The sequence below is a fragment of the Hippocampus comes genome, unplaced genomic scaffold (genome assembly GCF_001891065.2).
Source record: "Hippocampus comes isolate QL1 unplaced genomic scaffold, H_comes_QL1_v1.1 scaffold207, whole genome shotgun sequence".
NCBI classification, from domain to species: Eukaryota; Metazoa; Chordata; class Actinopteri; order Syngnathiformes; family Syngnathidae; genus Hippocampus; species Hippocampus comes.
The window spans coordinates 841,858-864,110 of record NW_017805146.1 but is presented as its reverse complement, the minus strand read 5'-3'; the positions used below and the strand labels follow the sequence as shown (position 1 = coordinate 864,110).

General features: G+C 46.5%; 4 protein-coding genes and 1 long non-coding RNA gene across 5 annotated transcripts; 3 read left to right on the top strand and 2 right to left on the bottom strand.

The window, feature by feature from the left end:
- Nucleotides 1-1,137: 1,137 nt before the first annotated feature.
- Nucleotides 1,138-3,758, bottom strand: tpbg1b (trophoblast glycoprotein 1b). Its single transcript, XM_019867837.1, has 2 exons — nucleotides 3,262-3,758; nucleotides 1,138-3,037 (listed from the first exon to the last, which is right to left on the bottom strand). The coding sequence occupies exons 1-2, from the start codon at nucleotides 3,549-3,551 to the stop codon at nucleotides 2,182-2,184; spliced, it is 1,146 nt and encodes a 381-aa protein (XP_019723396.1). The 5' UTR covers nucleotides 3,552-3,758; the 3' UTR covers nucleotides 1,138-2,181.
- Nucleotides 3,759-5,749: 1,991 nt separating this feature from the next.
- Nucleotides 5,750-8,089, top strand: LOC109514649 (uncharacterized). The gene is made up of 3 exons (XR_002168013.1): nucleotides 5,750-5,999; nucleotides 7,370-7,740; nucleotides 7,996-8,089. It is a non-coding gene; the product is annotated as an uncharacterized LOC109514649 (long non-coding RNA).
- A 617-nt stretch (nucleotides 8,090-8,706) lies between these two features.
- On the bottom strand, nucleotides 8,707-10,248 carry tmem222b (transmembrane protein 222b). The gene is made up of 6 exons (XM_019867908.1): nucleotides 10,127-10,248; nucleotides 9,785-9,869; nucleotides 9,685-9,716; nucleotides 9,509-9,605; nucleotides 9,146-9,276; nucleotides 8,707-8,855 (listed from the first exon to the last, which is right to left on the bottom strand). Exons 1-6 carry the CDS (start codon nucleotides 10,246-10,248, stop codon nucleotides 8,768-8,770), a joined length of 555 nt encoding a protein of 184 aa, XP_019723467.1. The 3' UTR covers nucleotides 8,707-8,767.
- Nucleotides 10,249-12,920: 2,672 nt separating this feature from the next.
- Nucleotides 12,921-17,050, top strand: LOC109514583 (membrane progestin receptor alpha-B-like). Its single transcript, XM_019867826.1, has 3 exons — nucleotides 12,921-13,088; nucleotides 13,756-14,923; nucleotides 15,380-17,050. Exons 1-2 carry the CDS (start codon nucleotides 12,936-12,938, stop codon nucleotides 14,830-14,832), a joined length of 1,230 nt encoding a protein of 409 aa, XP_019723385.1. The 5' UTR covers nucleotides 12,921-12,935; the 3' UTR covers nucleotides 14,833-14,923; nucleotides 15,380-17,050.
- A 1,643-nt stretch (nucleotides 17,051-18,693) lies between these two features.
- On the top strand, nucleotides 18,694-21,519 carry sh3bgrl3 (SH3 domain binding glutamate-rich protein like 3). Its single transcript, XM_019867926.1, has 3 exons — nucleotides 18,694-18,842; nucleotides 19,549-19,716; nucleotides 20,030-21,519. The coding sequence occupies exons 1-3, from the start codon at nucleotides 18,798-18,800 to the stop codon at nucleotides 20,093-20,095; spliced, it is 279 nt and encodes a 92-aa protein (XP_019723485.1). The 5' UTR covers nucleotides 18,694-18,797; the 3' UTR covers nucleotides 20,096-21,519.
- Nucleotides 21,520-22,253: the final 734 nt, after the last annotated feature.

The following is a 22,253-nucleotide window of genomic DNA, read 5'->3' as shown; positions in this document are numbered from 1 at the left end:
TAATGCAAAGCGTGTCACGGAACAACAACACGTTAGTGTTAAACGGTATAGGCAAAATCTGAGAAATAGCGCAGCGCGGCCCAATAACTTTTGTCGAAAGAAACGAATGGCTAGCAAAAAAGGATTTGATTGCGGGGGGGCTCTTTGAAATGACCGCGTCTCTTGGGTGCTGCGCTATTGTCTTTCCCAGACGTGCCGCTCGATTCCAGGGCGAGCTATCGACCCGTGAAGCCGATGATGAAGTATTCTGCCACTCGCCGCTTTCGTGTCTCTACCTGAAAATGGGTCACGGCCATTTCGAAATCACCCAGAAAGCCGTCGATGGCGCCGACGCTCCTTTATTCGCTTCTCTGGGACTACGAGATCCTCTGCTTTTCTTGAAATGCAACCTGTAAACGCTATCGGGAGAAGCCTGGGTTCGACTTTTAAAGCTCGGGATCGGATTTAGCGCTGGGCTTGGGGTTTCAAACCAGAGTAAGCCACGCCTTTGTGACATCTCGGCTCGATAACTGTAACACGCTTGACTTTGGAGTCCGTCAGTCTTCCCGCAAGCGTCTCCGGTTGGTCCCAAAAGCTGCGGCTTGCCTACGACCACCTGGAGGTCGTAAGAGGGAGCACATGGCCCCAATTCTGGCTTAACCTTCACTGGCTCCCAGTCCATTTTAGAGATGATTTGAAGGCACTCGTCTTGGTTTTTGAGTCTCGGGCCAGCCCGAAACAAAGCTTTCGTTTTCTTCGCCATTCCAGCCGACCTTTGCGTCTGCGCACCAACGAGCCGCCAGTAGTTTCGCTGCGTTCGACTGACGACCCCCCCGCGCGGAAGCTTTTGTCGACGTTTGTGATGAATGACTGATGAATATGGACGGCCTCACAGCTGTTGCCCGTCATATTTGAATGTTTACAAAACAAAAAAAAACATTTTAGCGAGTCATCGGTATGTTTGATTGGTTTATTTACATGACGTTGATAGCACTGTCACCAATGATGCTATTGTTCTTTACGAATTTTAACGTGTAGCGTAATCTGCATACCAGGCCAGAGGTTGATGATGTTACTCGACGCTTTTTCCTTCGATACGACATTAAAACAAAGCAAGACATGACCTGCAATATGTGCACTTGTTGCGTAAAGACTTTTTGTGTGCGCGCACGCCCGCGCACAACACAGCTCACAGTTTTATTGGGATCATATTGAAAATTGGTCATTTGGGACTCCAACTCAAGATCCCGACACGGGCCCAAAAAAAGGGTCACTCTCTCCATTTCGTTTTGGTCGAACCACCGTATGTTTCAACTCCATGAGGCTTGTCGAGACAGCGGCGCTTTGCGTTGTTTTCTTGTGGCATTGCACGTGCGGTAAACCGCGAAGCAGTGAATAGGAGGACGCGCTTCTTCTTGGGCTTGAAAAAAAAAAGGAGAGGCTTTTCCCCGAAATAACCGAAAGCACAGCAAAATGAGGGGCAATGAAATCTTTTGTCGCCTCGACTCCAACATACACGACAAGGTATTTATGCCTTCGTGCGTGAAAGAAAAGGAAAGAAAGGAAAAAGCAAACGCCCGTAAAATGTCAACTTCAGTGGTTCCCGCTGAATGACTCTGGCCGCTGTTCTCCGGAATCATCTGGATCTTATCATGGCATGAAAGAAAAGGGAGAAAAGTTCCTCCAACAGAAAAAGGTGGGGCTGGCTTTTGAAGCGCTTTGGCCTCCGCGACTGGTTCTCATCATTGTGACAATAAAAGTTGAGGCGCAGAAACAAAGCAACGCTTCACGGGGGGAAAAGGGGGGAGGGCAGGGTGGGGGGTGGATTGGAGAAGCTCAGCCTGTGTTGAATTATCCTCCTCCTCCTCCTTCCTGATGCGAAGGGCTGCAAACAAGTCCAATTTGCTGCCAGTATTAGATCGATGGACACGCACGTGCACATGTGCGCACGTGCACCGACTATCTACATGTCGACACAATGTAGGGCGCACCCCGTGCTTCTCCCGCCCCGAAGTCATCCGATTTCAAACCTCCGTTTGCTTTGTCCATTTGCGCTCTGCTATTGACCTGCAAACCAGTCCGGGGTGTGCGGACTCGAGGCACTTGCTGGAAGACAAGACGAGAAGGGGGAGTCAGGTAGATGCCCGCGGCGGGGTCATCGCTCGTCCACGGGTTTCGGGTTCCAGTGGGCTCGCTCGGGTTTTACGCGTCCGCGCCCGAGGACACCTGGGACAGGCGGGGGTCCGAGTCGATCTCGAAGCGGTAGCGGTAGCCGTCCCACACCTCCCTGCAGGCATCGCGCATGTCGTACACGCGCTTCTTGATCCCCCTGCGGTTCAGGTAGAGCACAAAGAGGAAGACCAGACCCACCAGACCCAGCACCAGACCCAGAAAGACGTAGGAGGTCTGCAGGGCCAAGTGGGCGCCGGCGCCCACTTGGCGGCAGCCCAGGCTGCCGGCGGCGCCCACCGCAGAGAGCAGGGAGGCGTTTCTCAGGGCGGCGGGGAAGGCGCAGACCAGCCCCTCGGGGTCGCGCACGCGTCCCCGGGAGCGGTTTAGCCAGCGGGCGAAAGGTTCGAGACCGCACACGCACGTGAAGGGGTTCTCCCCCAGGAGGATCTCGGCCTCCGGCAGCGAGTCCAGCTCGCGCAGGCCCTCCTCGGGGACGTTCTTCAGCGAGTTGAGCCTCAGGTCCAGCTCCCGCAGAGCCCCCAAACCGGCCAGGGTGGCGTTGCGCACGGCCACCAGGGAGTTGTTGGCGAGCAGCAGCCGGCGAAGTCCGCCCAGCTGGGAGAAAATACGCGGCGGCAGGTAGATGAGGCCGTTGTGCGACAGGTCCAGGCCGCGCAACGAGGTCAGGGCGCTCCGGCGCAGCGCCGCGGCCACGTCCGACATGGCCGACTGGTTGGAGAGGGCGCGACTCAGGTTGAGCTGGCGTAGCGATTGGTCGGCCACCGCGAAGGCCTCCGGGTGGACCGCCGCCAGCCGGTTGGAGCTCAGGTCCAGCGAGCGGAGACTCGGCAGGCCGGAGAAGGCGTGCGAGTCCACCTCGGAAATGCTGCGTTGATAGAAATTTGTTCTGGTCAAGGCGGCCGTTAGCATGAATCGTGGAGCAATGTCAAAAGTAAAATAGAACAGGAAGAAATGGAAACACTTTTTAAAAACCGCTCAATAGCTTACATGGTGTAGCAAAGTTCACACACGTATATGTGTACTTCTTTGAAATTGTAATGTCATGACAAAGGGTTGATGAAATTGCGAGAGATGGACAGATAGACGTACTTGTTGTTGCTGAGGGAAAGGTTGGTGACATTGTGGAGGCCCTTGAAAGAGTCCGGTCCGATGCGCTCGATGTGGTTGCCGGTAATGAAAAGGTTCCGGGTGTACCCGGGGAGCCCGACTGGAACGCCCCGCAGGTCCTTGGCCACGCACTTGACCGTGTGCGCCGCCTCGGAGCACTCGCAGCCCGGCGGGCAGGAGGACGAGGACGAGGACGGCGGGGCGGAAACGGAGCCGAGCAGCAAGAGCAGCAAAGCGCAGCAGAGGAAGCCACTGTCGCTCGAGTCCGGCATCTTTGACAGGAAAAAAAAAGGAAGAAGAAGAAGAAGAAGAAGTGGAGAAGGATCACATTTCACCAGCTGCCGTTCCGAGTGGCTCCACGCCTCGAGTGCGGAGCCGAGCGCATGCGGCCACCAGCGGCCACGAGTGGGGGGGTCGGCAACTAAGTGTGTGTGTGGGAGGCGGCCGGGGTCCTTTGCGAGAGAAAGAAAAGGGGGCGTCGCTTCCTCTCCAAAGAAATCCAGTTAAGTGAAAAAAGAAAAAAAGAGCATCGCGCACGCATCCGACAGGGAGGAGCTTCAAGTTTTGGGGGGGGGGGGGGGGGGGGGGGGGGGGGGGGGGGCATCAGACGCAACGCTGTTGTTCCTTTCAAAAGAGATGCTCTCTGTGAATAGGTTTGTCTTTTCCAAACAGGGAATTTAAATGGCCTCATCCTAACATGTCAAAAGTCACAACAAGATCCAGATTCAATTTCGAGAGCAGCCAAATGTGCAATCCCAAAGAAATCTAGATTACACTTGTCAAATGTAAAAAAAAGAAAAGTGATCCAGCTCAGAATTGCATTTTGTTGAATGACTTATCCGTACGAGATCCAGAGTCATATTTGGATAAACGTTGCGATATTGCTGCCAAATGTGGAATATGGATCACATCCATTTAAAAAAATTTCCGTCGCATAGATCACATCCAGATTAGTGTGCAATCTGATTTAGAATTCTTTTTACGTGACTCTCAAATGTGCACACCCACATTGGTCTGGGGAGGAAGGTCAACTGGTGGCCAATGTGTCATTCGGATCCGAGTGAGTGAAAACTTTTAAATGGATGCATTCAATCCAATTCAATTATAAAACGGTTTCGAAATGTGTAACCTGGATTATTTCAAGAGTGTCGTTTTGAAATCGCTTCCGAATGTGATATCTGGATTAAATCCAGATTCCCTTTTGGCATCTACATTTTAATAGGAACATACTTGAATGAATTACATGCCTCTCTTTTTTTGATATTTTTTTATAATAGGTGGCGACTTCCCTCCGACTGACTGCATCCTGTCCCGTCAGCCGCCTTTTTCTCCCGAGATGATTCCCTTTGAGCCTGGCCGCGTTTGATGTGGATTTAAAAAGCATCGCGGGAACTTTTGGCTCGGATGCTGACTGGATGTTTGCCATCTTCCCGCCCAGGTGGCCAGCAGCGGGTGAGTGAGCGAGCGAGCGGGTGGGGGTTGGGGGAGCAGACTTGCTTGCGAGGGGCCCTCCTTTCATGTGCACAATCATGGCCCCTGATGGAGACTTTGGAGTGTGGGCAAAACCAGAGGGGGGCGGGGGGGTTAAGTATCAAAGCAGGAACTGAAAGGGGGGGGTTCTTAATGATTCTCTAATCATTTGAAGAAAGAGATCAGACAGCAACATTTTTTTAGAACAATAATAAACATCTTTATTAGTAGACATATGTTGATACATTCGTGACCGCAGAGTGCCTGATAGCGCGGTTCTGTATGGCGCTGGTCTACGGTTCTGTTTTTAGGATTAGAGAGTTTGGGAGTCTCCGGACCGGCCTAAGCGTATATTGATAGCATTCCACTACCCCCTCCACCCCCCCTCATCCCAGCCCCGCCGCAGGTCTCCACATTCCATGACCTGCGGGCTCCTGGTTACTGCAAGGCACCAACAGCGGTGGGACCGTTTTAAGAAAAAATTAAAATGAAATTCTCAAAAACAATTGATCTGTCACGGTGATATTCCGCGGCCTTGAAAATGTTGTAGAAACTCTGCAATTATCACCTTTAAGGTCAGAGCCAGAAGCAAGTAGAACGTTTGTTAGCTTCTCACATGAGCAGGATTGATTTTGGATCAGTCGCTACAAGTGTCAAACATTCAGTCCATCTGTTTAAAATGTTTGCGCCAAATGAAGATGTTGACTTCTATGTTAGCTTGCTAAAACAAACAAAAAAAGAGCACTTAGTGAATATGCAGACTGCTACATTAGTTTATCAGTCACTGGCCAGCTCGTTAGCAGGATTGACCCCTTTTTGGGGGGGGGGGGGATAAAACAGCCCAGTTTGGATCATTTGCGACCGATGTCATTCATTTGACCCCAGCCGAGTTCTATCTTGTCATGCCAAATGAGCAGCTAAGCTAAGCGAAGGAGCACAGAGTGAAGATGTCAACTGCTTCCTTAGCATCAGGCGTTGGCTGGATAGCTCGTCGGCAGGATTGACCAACAATTTGTGAACAAATGACTTTCTGTGCGCATCATTTAATGCCTCGTGTCCTGCATTGCATTCGAGTCTGTTTGAAATGTTTGCGACAAGTGTAAAATGTAGACTTGGCTGTTAGCCTAGCATGCTAGCTGGCTAGCAAAAAAAAAAAAAAAAAGCACTGAGTGAAAACTAGCCTTAGCCCTGTTATTTTCGCAGCACCGTCATGCGGCGACGACGATGCCGGCTGACTTTGAAGTACAGAGGTGGAAAACAGCAGGAGCCATCCCGGCTACCTGCTGCTTCCGAAGAGAGGGGGGCTGAACGAGCTATTTGATGGGGAACAATGGGGGGATTTGGGTGCGCTAAACCACAGCCATGGCAACTGAGGCGGAGTGATGGCCATCATGTGGAATTAAAGGGGCAAAAATAACACGGGGAAAGTGAAGGCTGTCCAAAAAAAACCCCCAAAACAGCGCTCAAGTTGAACAAAATGGGCTACTCTCATAATGTTAATTTCCACAAAAAGAGCCCAAATTAACAATGGGGTCCTCTTGACCTCGCCCCAAATAAATGTTTTCCAAGTGGGTGCCATGTTATGAGATGGCTGCAATTACTTTCTCCCAGGGCAGCTGAAGTGTTTCTTGGTAATTTCCACAGCACTGCAGACTCGAGCAGATGTGGCATCTGTGAAGGTGACGTTTCACAGCACGCGTGGTCACCACGGCACTTGCAGGGTAAACGTGACATCTGTAAATCCAAACCAAAGTTCCGAGCTAAGCATTTCCGAACAAGCGCTACTTCTGGATTTGCAAAATAAAGGCTTACCCTCGCCAATCCTTACTCAGACACATGACACCAGCGGATGCCTCACGCTCGTGACTGCTCTAAGCGGCATCTGTAAAGATGGCATTTACGCTCGGAGCTCAAATTACAAAGTGCTGCCGCTAGCCTGAAATGATCTCAGACATTATCTTGAGACCACCGTCCACGTCGCAATCATTACCGCGACGCTTGCACGACGAACGTGGCATCCGTCGAGCTGGTCTTGGTATTCTGAGCATTTTGAAGCACAAAAATTAGGAGCGCTATGCTCCTCAGTCGAAGGATTGTAATTGGGACACTAACATTTCACACGATATGTGAACATTAAGCTAGCAGACTTCCATTTGGATGAAATTTCACGGCCCGTTTGAACGTTTAAAATGTGCAAGTATGTTTGGTACATGAAGCTTCAAATGGCTAGTGAACATCTTAACAACTTATTTGAGGAACCGTGTGCATGAGTCTTCTTTTCCTTTCCTGAAAGTGATGCTATCATGAGACCCTTCCAGTCCTTAACAGCGACGGTGAGGCGGGTCTGGAACATATCCGCCGGGGGTAAAATAAGTGTTTGGCACAGTTTTTAATCTCGGGAGTTGGCACTGACGCGCACGTCAACAGCATGACAATACTATTGGGCGGTACTGAAAACAGGTTTTCCTAGAAAGAGATGTGTATTATTGTATTATTATTGGTGTTTCTGTGGTCCGTGGCAGTCGTGGAGGTGCGCGTGTGTGACATTCATTCCGGCATTGCGTATCTTACAGGTTTTTTCAAAGTCTTTTTTTGGACAAGATGACTTTGAAGTACAGAGGTGGAAAACAGCAGGAGCCATCCCGGCTACCTGCTGCTTCCGAAGAGAGGGGGGCTGAACGAGCTATTTGATGGGGAACAATGGGGGGATTTGGGTGCGCTAAACCACAGCCATGGCAACTGAGGCGGAGTGATGGCCATCATGTGGAATTAAAGGGGCAAAAATAACACGGGGAAAGTGAAGGCTGTCCAAAAAAAACCCCCAAAACAGCGCTCAAGTTGAACAAAATGGGCTACTCTCATAATGTTAATTTCCACAAAAAGAGCCCAAATTAACAATGGGGTCCTCTTGACCTCGCCCCAAATAAATGTTTTCCAAGTGGGTGCCATGTTATGAGATGGCTGCAATTACTTTCTCCCAGGGCAGCTGAAGTGTTTCTTGGTAATTTCCACAGCACTGCAGACTCGAGCAGATGTGGCATCTGTGAAGGTGACGTTTCACAGCACGCGTGGTCACCACGGCACTTGCAGGGTAAACGTGACATCTGTAAATCCAAACCAAAGTTCCGAGCTAAGCATTTCCGAACAAGCGCTACTTCTGGATTTGCAAAATAAAGGCTTACCCTCGCCAATCCTTACTCAGACACATGACACCAGCGGATGCCTCACGCTCGTGACTGCTCTAAGCGGCATCTGTAAAGATGGCATTTACGCTCGGAGCTCAAATTACAAAGTGCTGCCGCTAGCCTGAAATGATCTCAGACATTATCTTGAGACCACCGTCCACGTCGCAATCATTACCGCGACGCTTGCACGACGAACGTGGCATCCGTCGAGCTGGTCTTGGTATTCTGAGCATTTTGAAGCACAAAAATTAGGAGCGCTATGCTCCTCAGTCGAAGGATTGTAATTGGGACACTAACATTTCACACGATATGTGAACATTAAGCTAGCAGACTTCCATTTGGATGAAATTTCACGGCCCGTTTGAACGTTTAAAATGTGCAAGTATGTTTGGTACATGAAGCTTCAAATGGCTAGTGAACATCTTAACAACTTATTTGAGGAACCGTGTGCATGAGTCTTCTTTTCCTTTCCTGAAAGTGATGCTATCATGAGACCCTTCCAGTCCTTAACAGCGACGGTGAGGCGGGTCTGGAACATATCCGCCGGGGGTAAAATAAGTGTTTGGCACAGTTTTTAATCTCGGGAGTTGGCACTGACGCGCACGTCAACAGCATGACAATACTATTGGGCGGTACTGAAAACAGGTTTTCCTAGAAAGAGATGTGTATTATTGTATTATTATTGGTGTTTCTGTGGTCCGTGGCAGTCGTGGAGGTGCGCGTGTGTGACATTCATTCCGGCATTGCGTATCTTACAGGTTTTTTCAAAGTCTTTTTTTGGACAAGAAAAAAAAAAGGCTTTGCAAATATTTCCCAACGTTCCCTGGGGGAGGTCACCGGAGGTTGATGGCGAGCGCCACCGTCACAATGACGCCCAGCAGTGTGAGGAAGGGCAGCCACGTCTTCAGGAAGCCCGCGCAGCTGGAAATGGAAAATTCCAAAGCAAGATCAATATTTCTCCAAACACTTCATTAGGTACTCCGAAAATTGTGAGCGAAGTCAGCTCTCGACGCCACGGAAAACGCCGGTCAAATAGTTCCAGTTGTTTGTGCCGTTAAAATGGTTGTTTGCACTGTTTGATTTCTTGAGACTGATGCATTTATTGTCAGGTATCAAAACACGATGCAAGATAAGAACGGTATCAGTTAAAAGCATTTCAAGACATCGCAGGGAACCTTGCGTGCAACAGTCAAGTGTTCAGTGTGCGTTACCTGACATGCTTTCCGCGCAGGAGCACCAAGAGGCAGAGCTTGACCATGTTCCACGACGTGCTGTTGTCGTAGCGCATCAGGTTGAGGGCCATCGCCACGTGAGAGTGGCAGTTGTCACAACACAGGTTGTGCTGGGGAAAAAAAAAAACAAAAATGCTGTGCTAGCTTTGCATGAGTCTCCATAATAAGGGTGGCCCAAGTCCATTTTTTAATCTCACCCTTTGGATATTTACGTCCATCAATATTTGTAGCTTTAATTTAGCTGTTTTCCCCCTGCCCCCCGCCATAGAATTTTTAAAAATGTGTTGATCTCATTAAGTAATTGTGTAATTTATTTGCTACAAATAACAAAGAACAATCTACCATCCTGTGCTTGTACTCCTCCGAAGCATCATGCACGGCAATGTCCCAGGCGCTGGAGCCACTGGCGTAGACTTTGCTTACGTCCATCATCCAGTACCTCCAATGATAAATGATAATATCGTGTAGAATGTGAGTCAAGCCTCATTTATAGAAGCAAAAACATGAGAGAAACTCACTTTGTTGGTTTCCCGAAAGCCATGTTGTCTTCCTGCATGACAAAGGAAAAGCTTAGCGTGGCGTACACGCATACCTGTAATCAAAATTATACTGACTTACGGAGACAAAATAAGGTCCGGCAAAATCTCGAATGACTCCGGTGGAAGTGCAGATGCCCATATGCCCAATAAATGGGAACAACCATCTGGCAAGACAAATAAGACAGTCATATAATTTAAGTTTGTGTGCGTGTGTGTGGATAGAGAGAACTTCTGGATCAATGCTTTATAGACATTATTTAATACATTGTGTTATTATGAAGGAAGCAACAATGGACGTTTGGCAGTTAACTTGCTGAAATGACGCAACTGTCACTTCCTCGAGCTCACATCCGGGTATTTTTTGCCCAAACGAAGCCGATAACCACAACGCGGAGCTGGCTAGCTAACTAGCTTAACTCACGACAACACGGGGATGGGCGTCCACACGATACAATGAGGGAAGCGACCGGCCAGTGGGTTAATCTTTTCCGACGCTATATGGTAGTTCTTCATGGTTTCCGCTTTCTCAGTTGAATCGGCCATACTAATCTGATTTGGGGGGTGGGCGTAAAACCAACTTCACAACAAACACCACGTCCCGCCTACGATTCACCCAAGGGAGACATATGCAAGGGGCGAGAAGCTTCCGTTTGAACTCAAAGTAAAATACAGAATCGTGTTTGTCGTCAGCGTCAAAGTCAACGTGACATTCGTACATCGATTAGATTTGGATCAAGTGTTTTTTCGTAAACAAATGTTTGTTATGACCCGGCGGCAAAATATCGATGCGGTGTTTTATTTTGGTATAGAATCTTATTTTGAAACAAATCATAAAAACTTGTCGGAGGATTTTTTTAATGGTTTGAACTCTTCGTTTTATATTTCCGGCCTCCAAGTGTTTTTTCATGTAATATATTCAACGTAATTCAGATATGTTAATGCGTGCACATGTATCATGCGTAAAAAGGCATGCTTAGTTACCTCCATGCTTTCCTACTGCATTGTTTTATACGATACAGAATTCAGCAAAAGCTCCGGAGATTAGATTTTGCTGGTGAAATTTCCAGATCCAGAGGTACCTAAAATCCACAGGTTCGAGGTTAACTGAATTTGACATTTTCTCAATTTATGAATCTACATACCCACGTGGAGGCAAAGGTGACGTCTTTGAGGAAGAAGGAGCAGAAAAAAGCTTGCATAATTCTTTGTAAATTAAATCAGTTTTCAGAATTTTTCTGCCAAATGGGCATCGGCCTGGTAAAAAAATCATCAGTCAGCACCTTATTAGACAAACAATGCAGACAGAACATTCAACAATTCTGACAGACAGACACTTTATCCTCTGCGAAAAACAACCAATATTATTGCCGCTTCGTACAGTTGTCTTCTGTTTCGTGGTCAAATTTACGTACTGTTTGTCTGTGTATTATACTGCCCCCTCGTGGACAATGTGCACGTGAGCAGGATATGGATAATTAAAAATTCAAAATGAAATCGTAATGGAGAGTTTCATTTTTTTAGATTCTATTTTTTTTGTGTTATAGTCTTAGTTTTATTAAATACAATACCGTATGGTGCTATTTTTTTATGTTGTTGGCGTTTTTAAGGAGCTGGAACAGTTTAATGGCACTTCTAAAAGAAAGATGATGATTTGAGTTGTGAGCCTTTTGAGTTATATTACAGTGGAATTGTTTTGGGGGGTTTTTTTCTACACATTTTTGTCCACTAAATAAAGTATAGAAATAAAAACTGATGATATTAGGGTGCAATGTATCATTTTTGGCAAGTCAAAGGACTTCACAGTTGGATATTACCTACATTTCGTCCGCCAAATTCAGCACAAACACTATCTCAAGATTGATGTAGCTGTAAAGTTGCAAGTGAAGCGTTATCTGCAAACAAAAGGCCAGCCCAAACACCTCCAAATGGGCCTTTTGCGCTTTATCCCGGCTCCCATTTGAGGTGATAGGCTATATATTGTACACGGAAAGCCAAAACAAAGTGCTCAGCAAAAACAAGAGCAGCGTATTAATAAAAAAAGCCACACCAGTGGCGAGAGGACTCTGGGAATTCTCCTGGCGAAATGCCACCTCCACATGATGTGAGTGCAGCCAATTAAAAGCTGGAGATGCACCTCCATGTGTTGTCCTTTTCCCGTGCAGTCAAAGAAAAATGTCAGCCGTCTGCTCGCTTGTGGGTAGGCAACATCTCTTGGGATAGAAAGTGGACAGATCACGCGGAAAAGATATAATCATGCGCTTTACTGTTTGTTTGTTTGTGTTTGTTACGCAGAAAAAAAAACCCAGAGAGCATTACTCATCTATGATATTTTAACACTAAAACTAGGATTTGGGTTAAAGGTCTCTGCATCCAGAAAAATACAGCTACGTTACAGAAAATATCGGACTGTAGTGAATTTGGCTACTTTCCATTTGTAATAGGTGTACAGTACTTGAAAGCTGTTGTTTGGAATATTGTTCATCATTAAGCACTTGAGGTAATGATATCGGTAAGCAGGAAAAGCTTGTACTGTACAACCTGAACGCTGTCACACCCACTCCTTGCAAGTCTGCAGAATGCCAACCGCGGTTTTCTTTAGAAATGTATCATCGAGAGTCTAGACCAGTGGTTCTTAACCTTTTTAGAGGTACCGAACCCAAGCAGTTAATATGCACATTCACCCAACCCTTCATGAGTGAAAAGTAAATTTATGTATATTTTTACAAATTCAAGATATTTAAAAAAAACGCATTTATTAAAAACAGAAAAAAGTTTATCACATTTCAAGGGATAAGTTTACAGCATTTTTTAAAAAAATTGAACGACGTATTATCATGACAATCACACGTTGACTACGAAGCGAACTAAATTTAATTTCTAACAATGAATTTTGTTGAATTTTTAGTGCTCTGTTCGAAATTTGGCCCAATTACCATCGATGACAGTACAATAGATTATACATTATTTATATTACACCAAATGAAAATCTAAAATCACGATGCGGTCGTACAAACAGTCAAATCGTCAAAGTTTTACTGTATATCCTCTTCAAAGAGTTTGTCATTATTCTCAACATAGAAACTTTTGCAATAAAACATAACTACAAGTTGAACGTCAGCGTCCCCTTTTTCTCCATCGGTGACTAGAAATGAGCGATACGCGGGTAAACTGCCCCCATGAGCAATTTTGCTATAATTCCATTTTAAACCTGTGCTTTTATTTTGTCGACAATGTTCGCCTTAATTTTTCGCTTCACTTCCGACCGGGAACAAGACACCACCCTCCTCATCTGTTGCATATTTCGCGTGTGGGCTAGGAAGACGATAGAGTCTGGACTGACAGAAGCGGGCAACTTGTTTGCTGGTGAAAAGGCAGCCGACGCGGTGAGAAAAAGTTCCTTTACATCAGCCAAACATCTCTGGAAACTTTTGTATCTCCATGACAGCAAAAAGTGCGGAAGAACCAACTTTCCCAACTCCTTCGCCGCTCATGTGGACTTCGCGACGTCAGATAAGATAGCTTCGGTTTTCCTTTTTTCAATTCTTATTTTTCACTCTCACGCTTACAGAACAACTTGGCAAAGGTATTTTGGCTTGACTTTAGCGACCTTAACAATAGTGTGAATGAAATGATGCATATTGAATGGGCGCCCTCAATTCATCTTCTGTCGTGAGTGGAGGGGGTGGGGTCAGTGTGACGTCATTCACAGGTCGGCGATACCCGATGGTGTAAATTCTCCCGTTTTATATTTTTACAAAGTGAACAGATTTAGCCTTTAAACACCGTAATAATATATGTAGTCGTCATCAGGTACCTCAGTAGGTGCACCTGATCAATGAAAATTCATAAGATACACCCGCTACTTGCTTTCATGATTACTTTTGATGATTCGTTGTTTGTACGGATGGATGTATGTGTGTATGCATGTAAAGATTGATGTATGTAGATGGATAGATAATGCCTCGGCAGCCACGAACCTCGCAACACGTTACCGATGGATATCAAGTTGATGAAATCAATTCCCAAACGTTTTTCCGAACTCGTCCGCAGCTTCCCGCCGCCATGACGACCATCGTGATGGAGCGAATCGGGCGGCTCTTCATCAGCCTGCAACAAATCAAGCAGTTCCCCCGTCTGCTGTCCTCGGAGGCGTCTCCCTCCATGCCCGGCACCTTACGCGACACCGAGGTGCCCCACTTCTTCCGCGAGCGCTACGTCCGTGCCGGCTACCGGCCCCTCCACCAGTGTTGGCGTTACTACTTCCTGTCGGCCTTCCGTCGCCACAACGAGACCGTCAACATCTGGACGCACCTGCTCGCCTTCCTGACCCTCCTGGCCAAGATGAGCCACGTGGCCCAGACGGTGGATTTGGCGCGGGACCGGCACGCATGGCCCCTGCTGATCCTCCTCCTGTCTGCGCTCAACTACACGGCGTGGAGCGTGGCGGCGCACCTCCTGGGCGGTAAGTCGGAGCTGTGCCACTACGCTTTCTTCTTCCTGGACTACGTGGGCGTGGCGCAGTACCAGTACGGCAGCGCGGCGGTGCACTACTACTATGCGGCCGAGGAAAGCTTTCACCGGCGCGTGGGCGCCATGTTCATGCCCGTGGCGGCGCTTCTCAGCTGGCTCTCCTGTCTGGGCTGCTGCTACGGCAAGTACCGCAACCACACCCTTCCGCCTTGGGTGCGCAAGGTGGGCCAGGTAGCGCCGTCCACCATCGCCTACGTGTGGGACATCAGCCCCGTGGCGCACAGACTCCTCCTCGGCAAGGCCGACACCGACCCGGCCTTTGCGTACCACCTGAGCCACATTGCCTTTTTCCTGGGCTGCGCCATCTTTTTCGCCTTCCCCGTGCTGGAGCGCTGGTGGCCCGGAGGTTGCGACTTCCTGGGTCAGGGCCACCAGCTGTTCCACATTCTGCTTTCCTGCTGCACCATGTGTCAGATCCACGCCTCGCAACTGGATTACAGCAGGCGACGGCAGGTGTACGCGCCGCAACACGGCGTAGACCGGGCGGCACTCTTTCTCTGCCTCTACGGACTGACGCTGCTGGTCTGCCTGCTCATCGCCGCATTCATGTTGAGGAAGGCCAAACGGCTGCTGGACCGCCAGGCCAAGTCCAAGTGAAACGGGAACGAATGACTACCTCACCGATACGTACGAGTGCTACTGCAAAATATGAGGTACACCGAACGAGCTCCAATACAAGAGCGCGACACCTTAATTCACGGTCCGGAGCCACTTGCGGCATGTGGACGGTTGTCGTCACCATTTTGTTGAGTCTCGCGCGTCCCACACAATTATCAGAACACTCCATCTTACCTCTAGTGGACATTCAACACCTCACGAAAAGGCCTTTTTTGAATTATTCCTCCTCTCCTGCCGTCAAGTAATGGGAGACGGTCGTAGAACATCACTTTGGCAAAACAAAACCCGGCAGACTCTCTTGCTTGCACCGTTCTCCAAATAAGAAGCCAAGCGGGCCCGCTTGAAGCAGTTTGTCACTCCTGGTCAAAGTTAACTGTGAAATTGAAACAACCGCATATTCAAATGTACATTTCGCCACCAAAATTGGATTTTGTCTTTCGAAACTGCGCTAGTTAATGCTGACTTTTGATGGGAAGCGCCGGAGATGGGCAACAACTGCGAGTTGAACACACACGGAGGAACCGCATATCAAAAGCATCTCTGTCCTGTGGCAGCATTTGTTACTGCAGCGATGTCGGAGGTCTTCTCTGCCTCTTCTTTCTATGATGCGGCATCGTCTCACTGAATGAGGTACGCCGTAGCGCTCTTGTAATGGATCTCGACAGACAGTGTGGGTGTACCTCGTGTTGTCTTGGGTATTATTTCAACAGTACGGTGAGGAATGAACTGCCCGTAGGCAAAAGGGATTGCTCGGCAGTGATTAAAGGGAACACGATCCACTTGACAACAACGGCCAGTTTGTGAATGGGCCAGTTAAATCTATCGGTACAACATCGAGCACTAGAGATGTGGCTTACACGCGCATTAGCAAAGTTTAGGACCCTTTGTGTTTTGTCGATCTTCTAATGAAGAGAAGGGAAGGTGTCCTTCTGAACAGCACTTTAAACGTGACTTGAAGACACGTTGGTAGAGAGGAAGGGATTTCACACGATTGGTCTCCCGTCAGCGGTGTCTTCTTGACAATCTTCTGGGTGTTGGGTGAACATAAGTGCCGTTCAATTTACCCCAGTGGGGCCAACTTTGGAGCTGGGTTGAATGGGGAAAAAAAAAAAAATCCACCGACTGTGCCTTCGGGAGCAAGACTCCACTGGCGGCGGCGATCCTTGTCGTTTGAAATGATATAGCATGCCGTACGTGTAGACTAGCCCCCCCCCCCCCGCTCCCCCCATGTTTTCAGTGACAACAGAAGTGTTGCGTAACATCCCGAGCCAGCCTCGCGTGTTGTTTCCACGCAACCCTTCCGGCTGAGTGTTTTGCCATCACGCTGTTCACAAAATACAGCAGAGAGCCCCCCCCCCACCCCAAAGCAGAGACAAGTGGCTTGTGTTTTGTCCTTTTTCAAGAAGCGACTTCCATTCTGGGGGGCTTTTTAAGAAGCTTCCCGAGGCGTGATTGGAAAGAGTACAAACCTCGATGTGTCCCCTTTAAAACAAAATGACTGACCTCTGAAAATATATAAGAAGACGAATAATCAGGAGTTTTGAGCTGGGCCTTGGCTAATTTCACAAAGCGTTTATCTGAATGAGCAATGCATGAAACTGTCACCTGCAAAGGATGAGCAGTTTTACTTTCTTTGACTTTCATTACTCAGTGTTCTCTGTAGTTTTCGAGGCAACTGCAACCGCGATGTTCACATGCGGGGAGCGATTGGCCGGCCTCACCACGGAGGTCTCGCGCCGCTTGTTCGGTCTCTATGGCAGCCATTTAAAGCCTGCGTTCCACCCAGTGTGGCCTTAGTGTTTCATTTGCATACCGTCGCAACCCGCATTGACGTGATTGTGTGAATAAGTGCCTCGTTTGACACGGCGGACAAATCAGCACAATGTGTCCTAACCTTTAGTGCCTACATGTTACTAAATATATTACATATTGTATTGTGAAAACCTGAAGTGTTCGACAAAAAAAAATGAGGGAATCCATGAAAAAAAAAAACTTGAAAAGTTGATGAAAACATTTACCAGTACAGTAGTAAAAATGTGTTGACCCGGAGGGCTCTTAAATGTTTTATGCGGCACATGCACTGATTGGCTCCACCACTCCACAAAGTGGCAATCTTGTCAACTTAGTGATGAAGTGCTGCCTCCACACGGGAAAATACAGTTCATGAAACTGGTTTTGTTCGATGCACAGACACCAGAAAAAAAACCCAGCTGAACTGTATTCCTACAGCACTTTAAAACAACCACCGCTGTAAACAAAGTGCTGTACATGGAGCAAATTTAAAGCATAAAAACGGTCAAATTAAAAATCAAGTCTCGTGCTGAGTCAAAAGCAAAAGAATAAAAATGAATTTGAAGACGAGTTTGAAAGATGGGCAGCGATGGGGCTTGCCGAACATTCATTCCAAAGAGAGGGAGCGCCCACGGAAAAGGCGCCGTCCCCTCGGAGCCTCCGCTTACTTCTCGCTACCTCTAACGGCGTCCGCTCCGCAGACCTGAGGCATCGGAGCTCAGAGAGGTCAGGCAATCTTTAAAAGAACTCTGGAATGTAGAGGGGATGCCAGAGTTGGAGTTCTCTGCTCCCTCTTACGAGTACCAGTCAAGAGGCGATCAGCAGCATTCTGGACCCACTGGAGATGCTTCGTGGAGGATTTGCGGACACAAAAGGTTCCGTCAGCTAAATAGGACCTAACCCACTCAAGGGGGCTCCCGCCAATGCCCGTCAGGTGCTGCAAACGAGTCAACAGAATATGGTGAGCCACTGTATCAAATGCTGCAGTTAAATCCAATAAACAAACAAGATATAGTTGGGATGAATCGTGAATTATTTGACAAATGAAGTGGTATTAGATCATTACCCGCTGTAGAGCGGTAAGGAGTGTCTCATTTGCGATGAGGCAGAGACGGTGTGATGTAATTGCTCGACACGTCGGAACGGCTCCTTTTAAATTAAATTGAAATGTGAATGAGACGAATGACGTGGCTGTTTTGGACTCTCACAAACATTCCTTGTGCGTGACTCAGAGCAGACAAATGTGAAGAGCCCCTCGTTGTCCTTGGCGATACGTGCCCCGCCCCAATTAATCTCGAGACTTAATGACGCTGAAAACATTACCAAGCATTCAACACGCCACGCCGCACTGCACAGCTGACCCCGGATGACTGTAACGTACTAATTGGACATTATCCCTCAGCATCATGTGTCCATAAAGCTGATGAATATGGTTCCACACCAAACCCACAAGGTGTTTTGGGAAATGCTGGAGGAGCTAAAATCAAATACGGTCTTTTTCCTTTATTATTGGGCAGATAAAGTTGATGTTGGGTTTTTTGTATTGTTTTGAATGGGTTGTGTGCCTGAAATAAAATTCATATTCTGATTATTTGCACAACTTCATTCGCTTTTATATATATATATATATATATATATATATATATATATATATACACACACACACATATATATACATATATACACATATATATATATATAAATTATTAAATCTAATAAATAAATATAATACAACATATATATATAATTAATAAATCTCATAAATAAATATAATTAAAAAATTATATAATTTTACCTGTTAAAGATGCAATTATTTAATTTATTATGATTCACTGCAATAACTAAATTCATCGTGTGTCTATTATTAATGATGTAGTTCCAAATGTTTGTCATTTTGATTTAAAATTTCTAATTTAAATCCCCTCTATTTGCCGATATGCTACATTTAAAGCTACAATTCTCCACTTGATTGTTTAACTTCAAAATAAAAAGGATAGTGTAGTCGACCGGCCGCCTTGTTTTATTATGAAAGTCCCACACTACTTCTGCAGCGGGCTCTTTCCCTCATGTAGCTTGACGCGATCACGCGAGGCCACCGCTTGGCGAGAAGAACTGCCGAAAAGGGAGGAAGAAGAACACGAAGGACCCAAAAAATGGGGATTAAACTGTACTACACGACTGTAACTGCCTCACGGACGGTGAGTGGCTCAACCGAGCGTCGTTAAACTTCAGGTTTCCCCCCCACCGCCATCCCCCGGTAAGCTAACAGCGGCGAGGCTCGCAGCAGACACACCCAGCCTCATTTTGCTAGCTTCCTTCTGGCGGGCCCGCGGACGACAGCGGTAGTTGCACGAACCTTTTAGACATTCAACTTATTCTCCACAAAAAAAAACAGTACAAAGGTTGTAGATGGGTTTAAAACATCTACGGGCCTTTTCCCAGAAGAAGAAAAGGGGCCGACAACCTTAAGCGAGCCCCCCAGCAAAGAGCCACCCACTTGTGCATTTTTTTTAAACGCCATGATATAAATGTATAATTGATTTAAATAAATGCAAATGCTTATATTAGTATTGCATTGGGGAAATGTGTACTTTTGTATTAGTAACATTACACGCGGTAGGCCCAAAGCAGACCGTATTGCCATTTGCTATTCACGGAGTCAGCACTAAATACTTGTTGATGACTTGACCACCATTTCTCCACCATAATGGCAGTTGAGATATGGAGTGGAAAGAGTCGATAAGCGGAAGAACGGAAAACAAATGCATCGACTTCCAACGTGGCAGTGGATGATGTGATGAGAAAACGGATCTCTTAATCATTTTTATTCTGTGGAACCAAAATGCAAAGCTTAAAACACACACGCACACGCAAAAACTGTGTTTGAACTCTCTTTTTTTGCAGGTCAAGTCCCAGCAGGCAGAAGTGATGCGCATCCTGGACAGCAAAAACATCCAGTACAAGCTGGTGGACATCTCGGTTGGTGGCGAGTTGCGCGACGAGATGCGCAGCAAAGCGGGGAACCCCACGGCTGTCCCGCCGCAACTCTTCAACGATGACCAGTACTGCGGGGTGAGAAGTTCACCTATGCTGTGGAAGTGTATTTTCCCGATCAGAAATCATGCGACATGAATTCAGGCACCAGGCTAAAAGTTTGAATTCACCCCTGAACATTCTTAACTTTTAAAAGAGTCTAAAGTGATACTCACCACAATAGAGTAAAACCTATATATATATATATACACACACACACACACACACACACACACACACACACACACACACACATATAATAGAAGCAGGAAAAATTAGAACAAAGTTGGTGCAAACAAGTTTGGTGGTTTTCGCAGTTTCGTGCTAATCATTCATATTTGCCCCCCTGCAGGATTACGAAATGTTCTCCGAGGCGGTGGAGGCAGACACGGTGGATCAGTTCCTGAAACTGGCATGAGTCATAACCTTCCATCCCCATCACCCGTCAATCACACTGAAGTCCCTCATTGACACCGACTTTGATCGGACGCCATAACGACGAATGCCAAATACCCTCACGTCCCTCTTTTGCTTCAGCATCGGTGTCGGCCAAGCTTGTCTTAAAATGAATCTGCAAATCGCCGTCATCACTCAGTCTTAACGACGTGGTCTTGGTCTTAGAACCTTCACCATCTTACGTTCCCATGGTGCGCTGAATGCAAACATCCTAGACCAAATGATTAAAAAAAAAAAAAAAAATTCACTGGGATCATTGACAGCAATTTTAGCTCCCAGCTCCCATCTTAGGGAAACTCTGACATGGATTTATATGGAAGTCTTCATATTCTGTTTACTGCAGAAGCTGTTAGTGTAGAGTTTTTGCTTGTTTACGCAGCATTTTGTTCAAATGAGGAATCTGACTGTATACAGTGTCAGCTCTTAAGTCCAAACAAAATGGCTTCCAAATGGATCGAATCGACTCATTTGGGTAAATAAGACCAAATTACAGCAAATCGACCCCCCACATCCCAATTTTGAAGACGCCCGATGCTTTGCTCTTTGTTTCAGTAACTACCATTCCTGTCATTACGCGTTCTCCAAATTGTAGCACTTTTGCTGTGTGTGTGTGTGTGTGTGTGTGTGGGGGGGGGGGGGTTACCACTTTTTCTTTTTCAGAGTTTTCCTCTGTACTAGAAGTAACGACTGCATTTGAGGATGCGCCCACCAAGTATTTTAAGCATCTTAGCTGTTAGCTTGTCTGTCAAGACAGGCCAAAAATGTGAAAACCAAAATGCATTTCTCTGGTCAGAACTTTTGAGAATGTCCGCAGGTGTTTGTAATTTCCTTCCTCCCTTTCCTAGTTCCGTTTGAAATGTTGTATTGTTGACTGAAAAGGACCAAAAAGACAGCACTTGTAGTGTTCGACCATGTAGCCGGTCCTGGCCGTGACCGTTAGGACCCTACGCACTGAATTATTGACACGGAACGAGGCTGGTGTGTCTCACTGGACCTGTCACTTCGCCGGAAAATATGAAGGGATCATTTCTTTTTGCCTGAATCTGTGTATTGACATTCGGATTCGAGTTAAAGGCATTTACCTCACGGCGGATACATTTCAACACCATTCGAGGGCATGCGATTTAGATGATTGGGTGCAATGACGGGCCTGAATTGTTTGCGCACTTGTTTTTGTAACTCCGCGCGGATTGACGTGGAAGTGTGCATTATGTTCCAGTCGCATTCCTTGTCTAAGCTCTTTGCTTTGTGTTTGGAACAATTCCCCTTGGCCAAAATGAGAACAAGTAGAAGAGTAGAGAATAAAAAGCTGTTTATCTTCCAAGAAGATTGTAATATGTCATGTATGGGTTGCAAAACGAAAAATAAAATGTTGAATCAAATGGTCTCAATGTGTGTGTGTGTGTGTGTGTGTGTGTGTGTGTGTGTGTGTGTGTGTGTGTGTGTGTGTATATACAGGTATGTATGTATGTATATATATATATATATTCTTTAGTGTGTTCAGTCCGGGAAGAAGTTACTTATCTATGTTCAATTTTTGTCATGTTATATGTTCGAGCCAAGTACATGAGGTTGACAAAGCCTCGACTCTGCCATCTGCGCCAGCAGAGACCTGTAAGTCAACACTAGTGATGGGATTTTCGTCTCTTTTCGGTGATCCGGTTAATTTGGATCGGCTCAGTGAAAAGAGCTGGCTTTTTTTGGCTCTCAAACGGCTCTTTTAACTTTAGCTTTTCTTTTAAATATTTATGGCAAATTGCAGCATACATTTTGACTTCTGCTTCGTGTACGGCACAACAGTGTCATGAGTGTCAGTGTTATGATGCAGCATGTTTGATTGTTGTTGGTTGAAGTTTGTATAGTAAGACGTTTTTAGCCCAAAAAAACCAACCATGTATAGTAAGGCGTTTTTTTTGACAAAAAAAAAACGTCCATGTAGAGTAAGGCATTTTTTTGACGAAAAAAACCACCATGTAAAGTAAGGCATTTTAACCCGAAAAAAACGACCATGTATATAAGGCATTTTTCAATGAAAAAAACGACAATGTATAGTAAGGCGTTTATAGCCGTTTTGACGAAAAAAACCACCATGTAAAGTAAGGCATTTTAACCCGAAAAAA

Coding starts and splice junctions, on each gene's coding strand:
- tmem222b (XM_019867908.1), bottom strand. CDS start 10,248: ATGGCCGATTCAACTGAGAAAGCGGAAACCATGAAGAACTACCATATA. Junction 9,606..9,684: donor GCTTTCGGGAAACCAACAAA/GTGAGTTTCTCT, acceptor TTATCATTGGAG/GTACTGGATGATGGACGTAA. Junction 8,856..9,145: donor CTGCGCGGAAAGCATGTCAG/GTAACGCACACT, acceptor TTCCATTTCCAG/CTGCGCGGGCTTCCTGAAGA.
- tpbg1b (XM_019867837.1), bottom strand. CDS start 3,551: ATGCCGGACTCGAGCGACAGTGGCTTCCTCTGCTGCGCTTTGCTGCTC. Junction 3,038..3,261: donor CTTTCCCTCAGCAACAACAA/GTACGTCTATCT, acceptor CTATCAACGCAG/CATTTCCGAGGTGGACTCGC.
- LOC109514583 (XM_019867826.1), top strand. CDS start 12,936: ATGTTCGCCTTAATTTTTCGCTTCACTTCCGACCGGGAACAAGACACC. Junction 13,089..13,755: donor GTGAAAAGGCAGCCGACGCG/GTGAGAAAAAGT, acceptor ACTCGTCCGCAG/CTTCCCGCCGCCATGACGAC.
- sh3bgrl3 (XM_019867926.1), top strand. CDS start 18,798: ATGGGGATTAAACTGTACTACACGACTGTAACTGCCTCACGGACG. Junction 18,843..19,548: donor CTGTAACTGCCTCACGGACG/GTGAGTGGCTCA, acceptor CTTTTTTTGCAG/GTCAAGTCCCAGCAGGCAGA. Junction 19,717..20,029: donor ACGATGACCAGTACTGCGGG/GTGAGAAGTTCA, acceptor GCCCCCCTGCAG/GATTACGAAATGTTCTCCGA.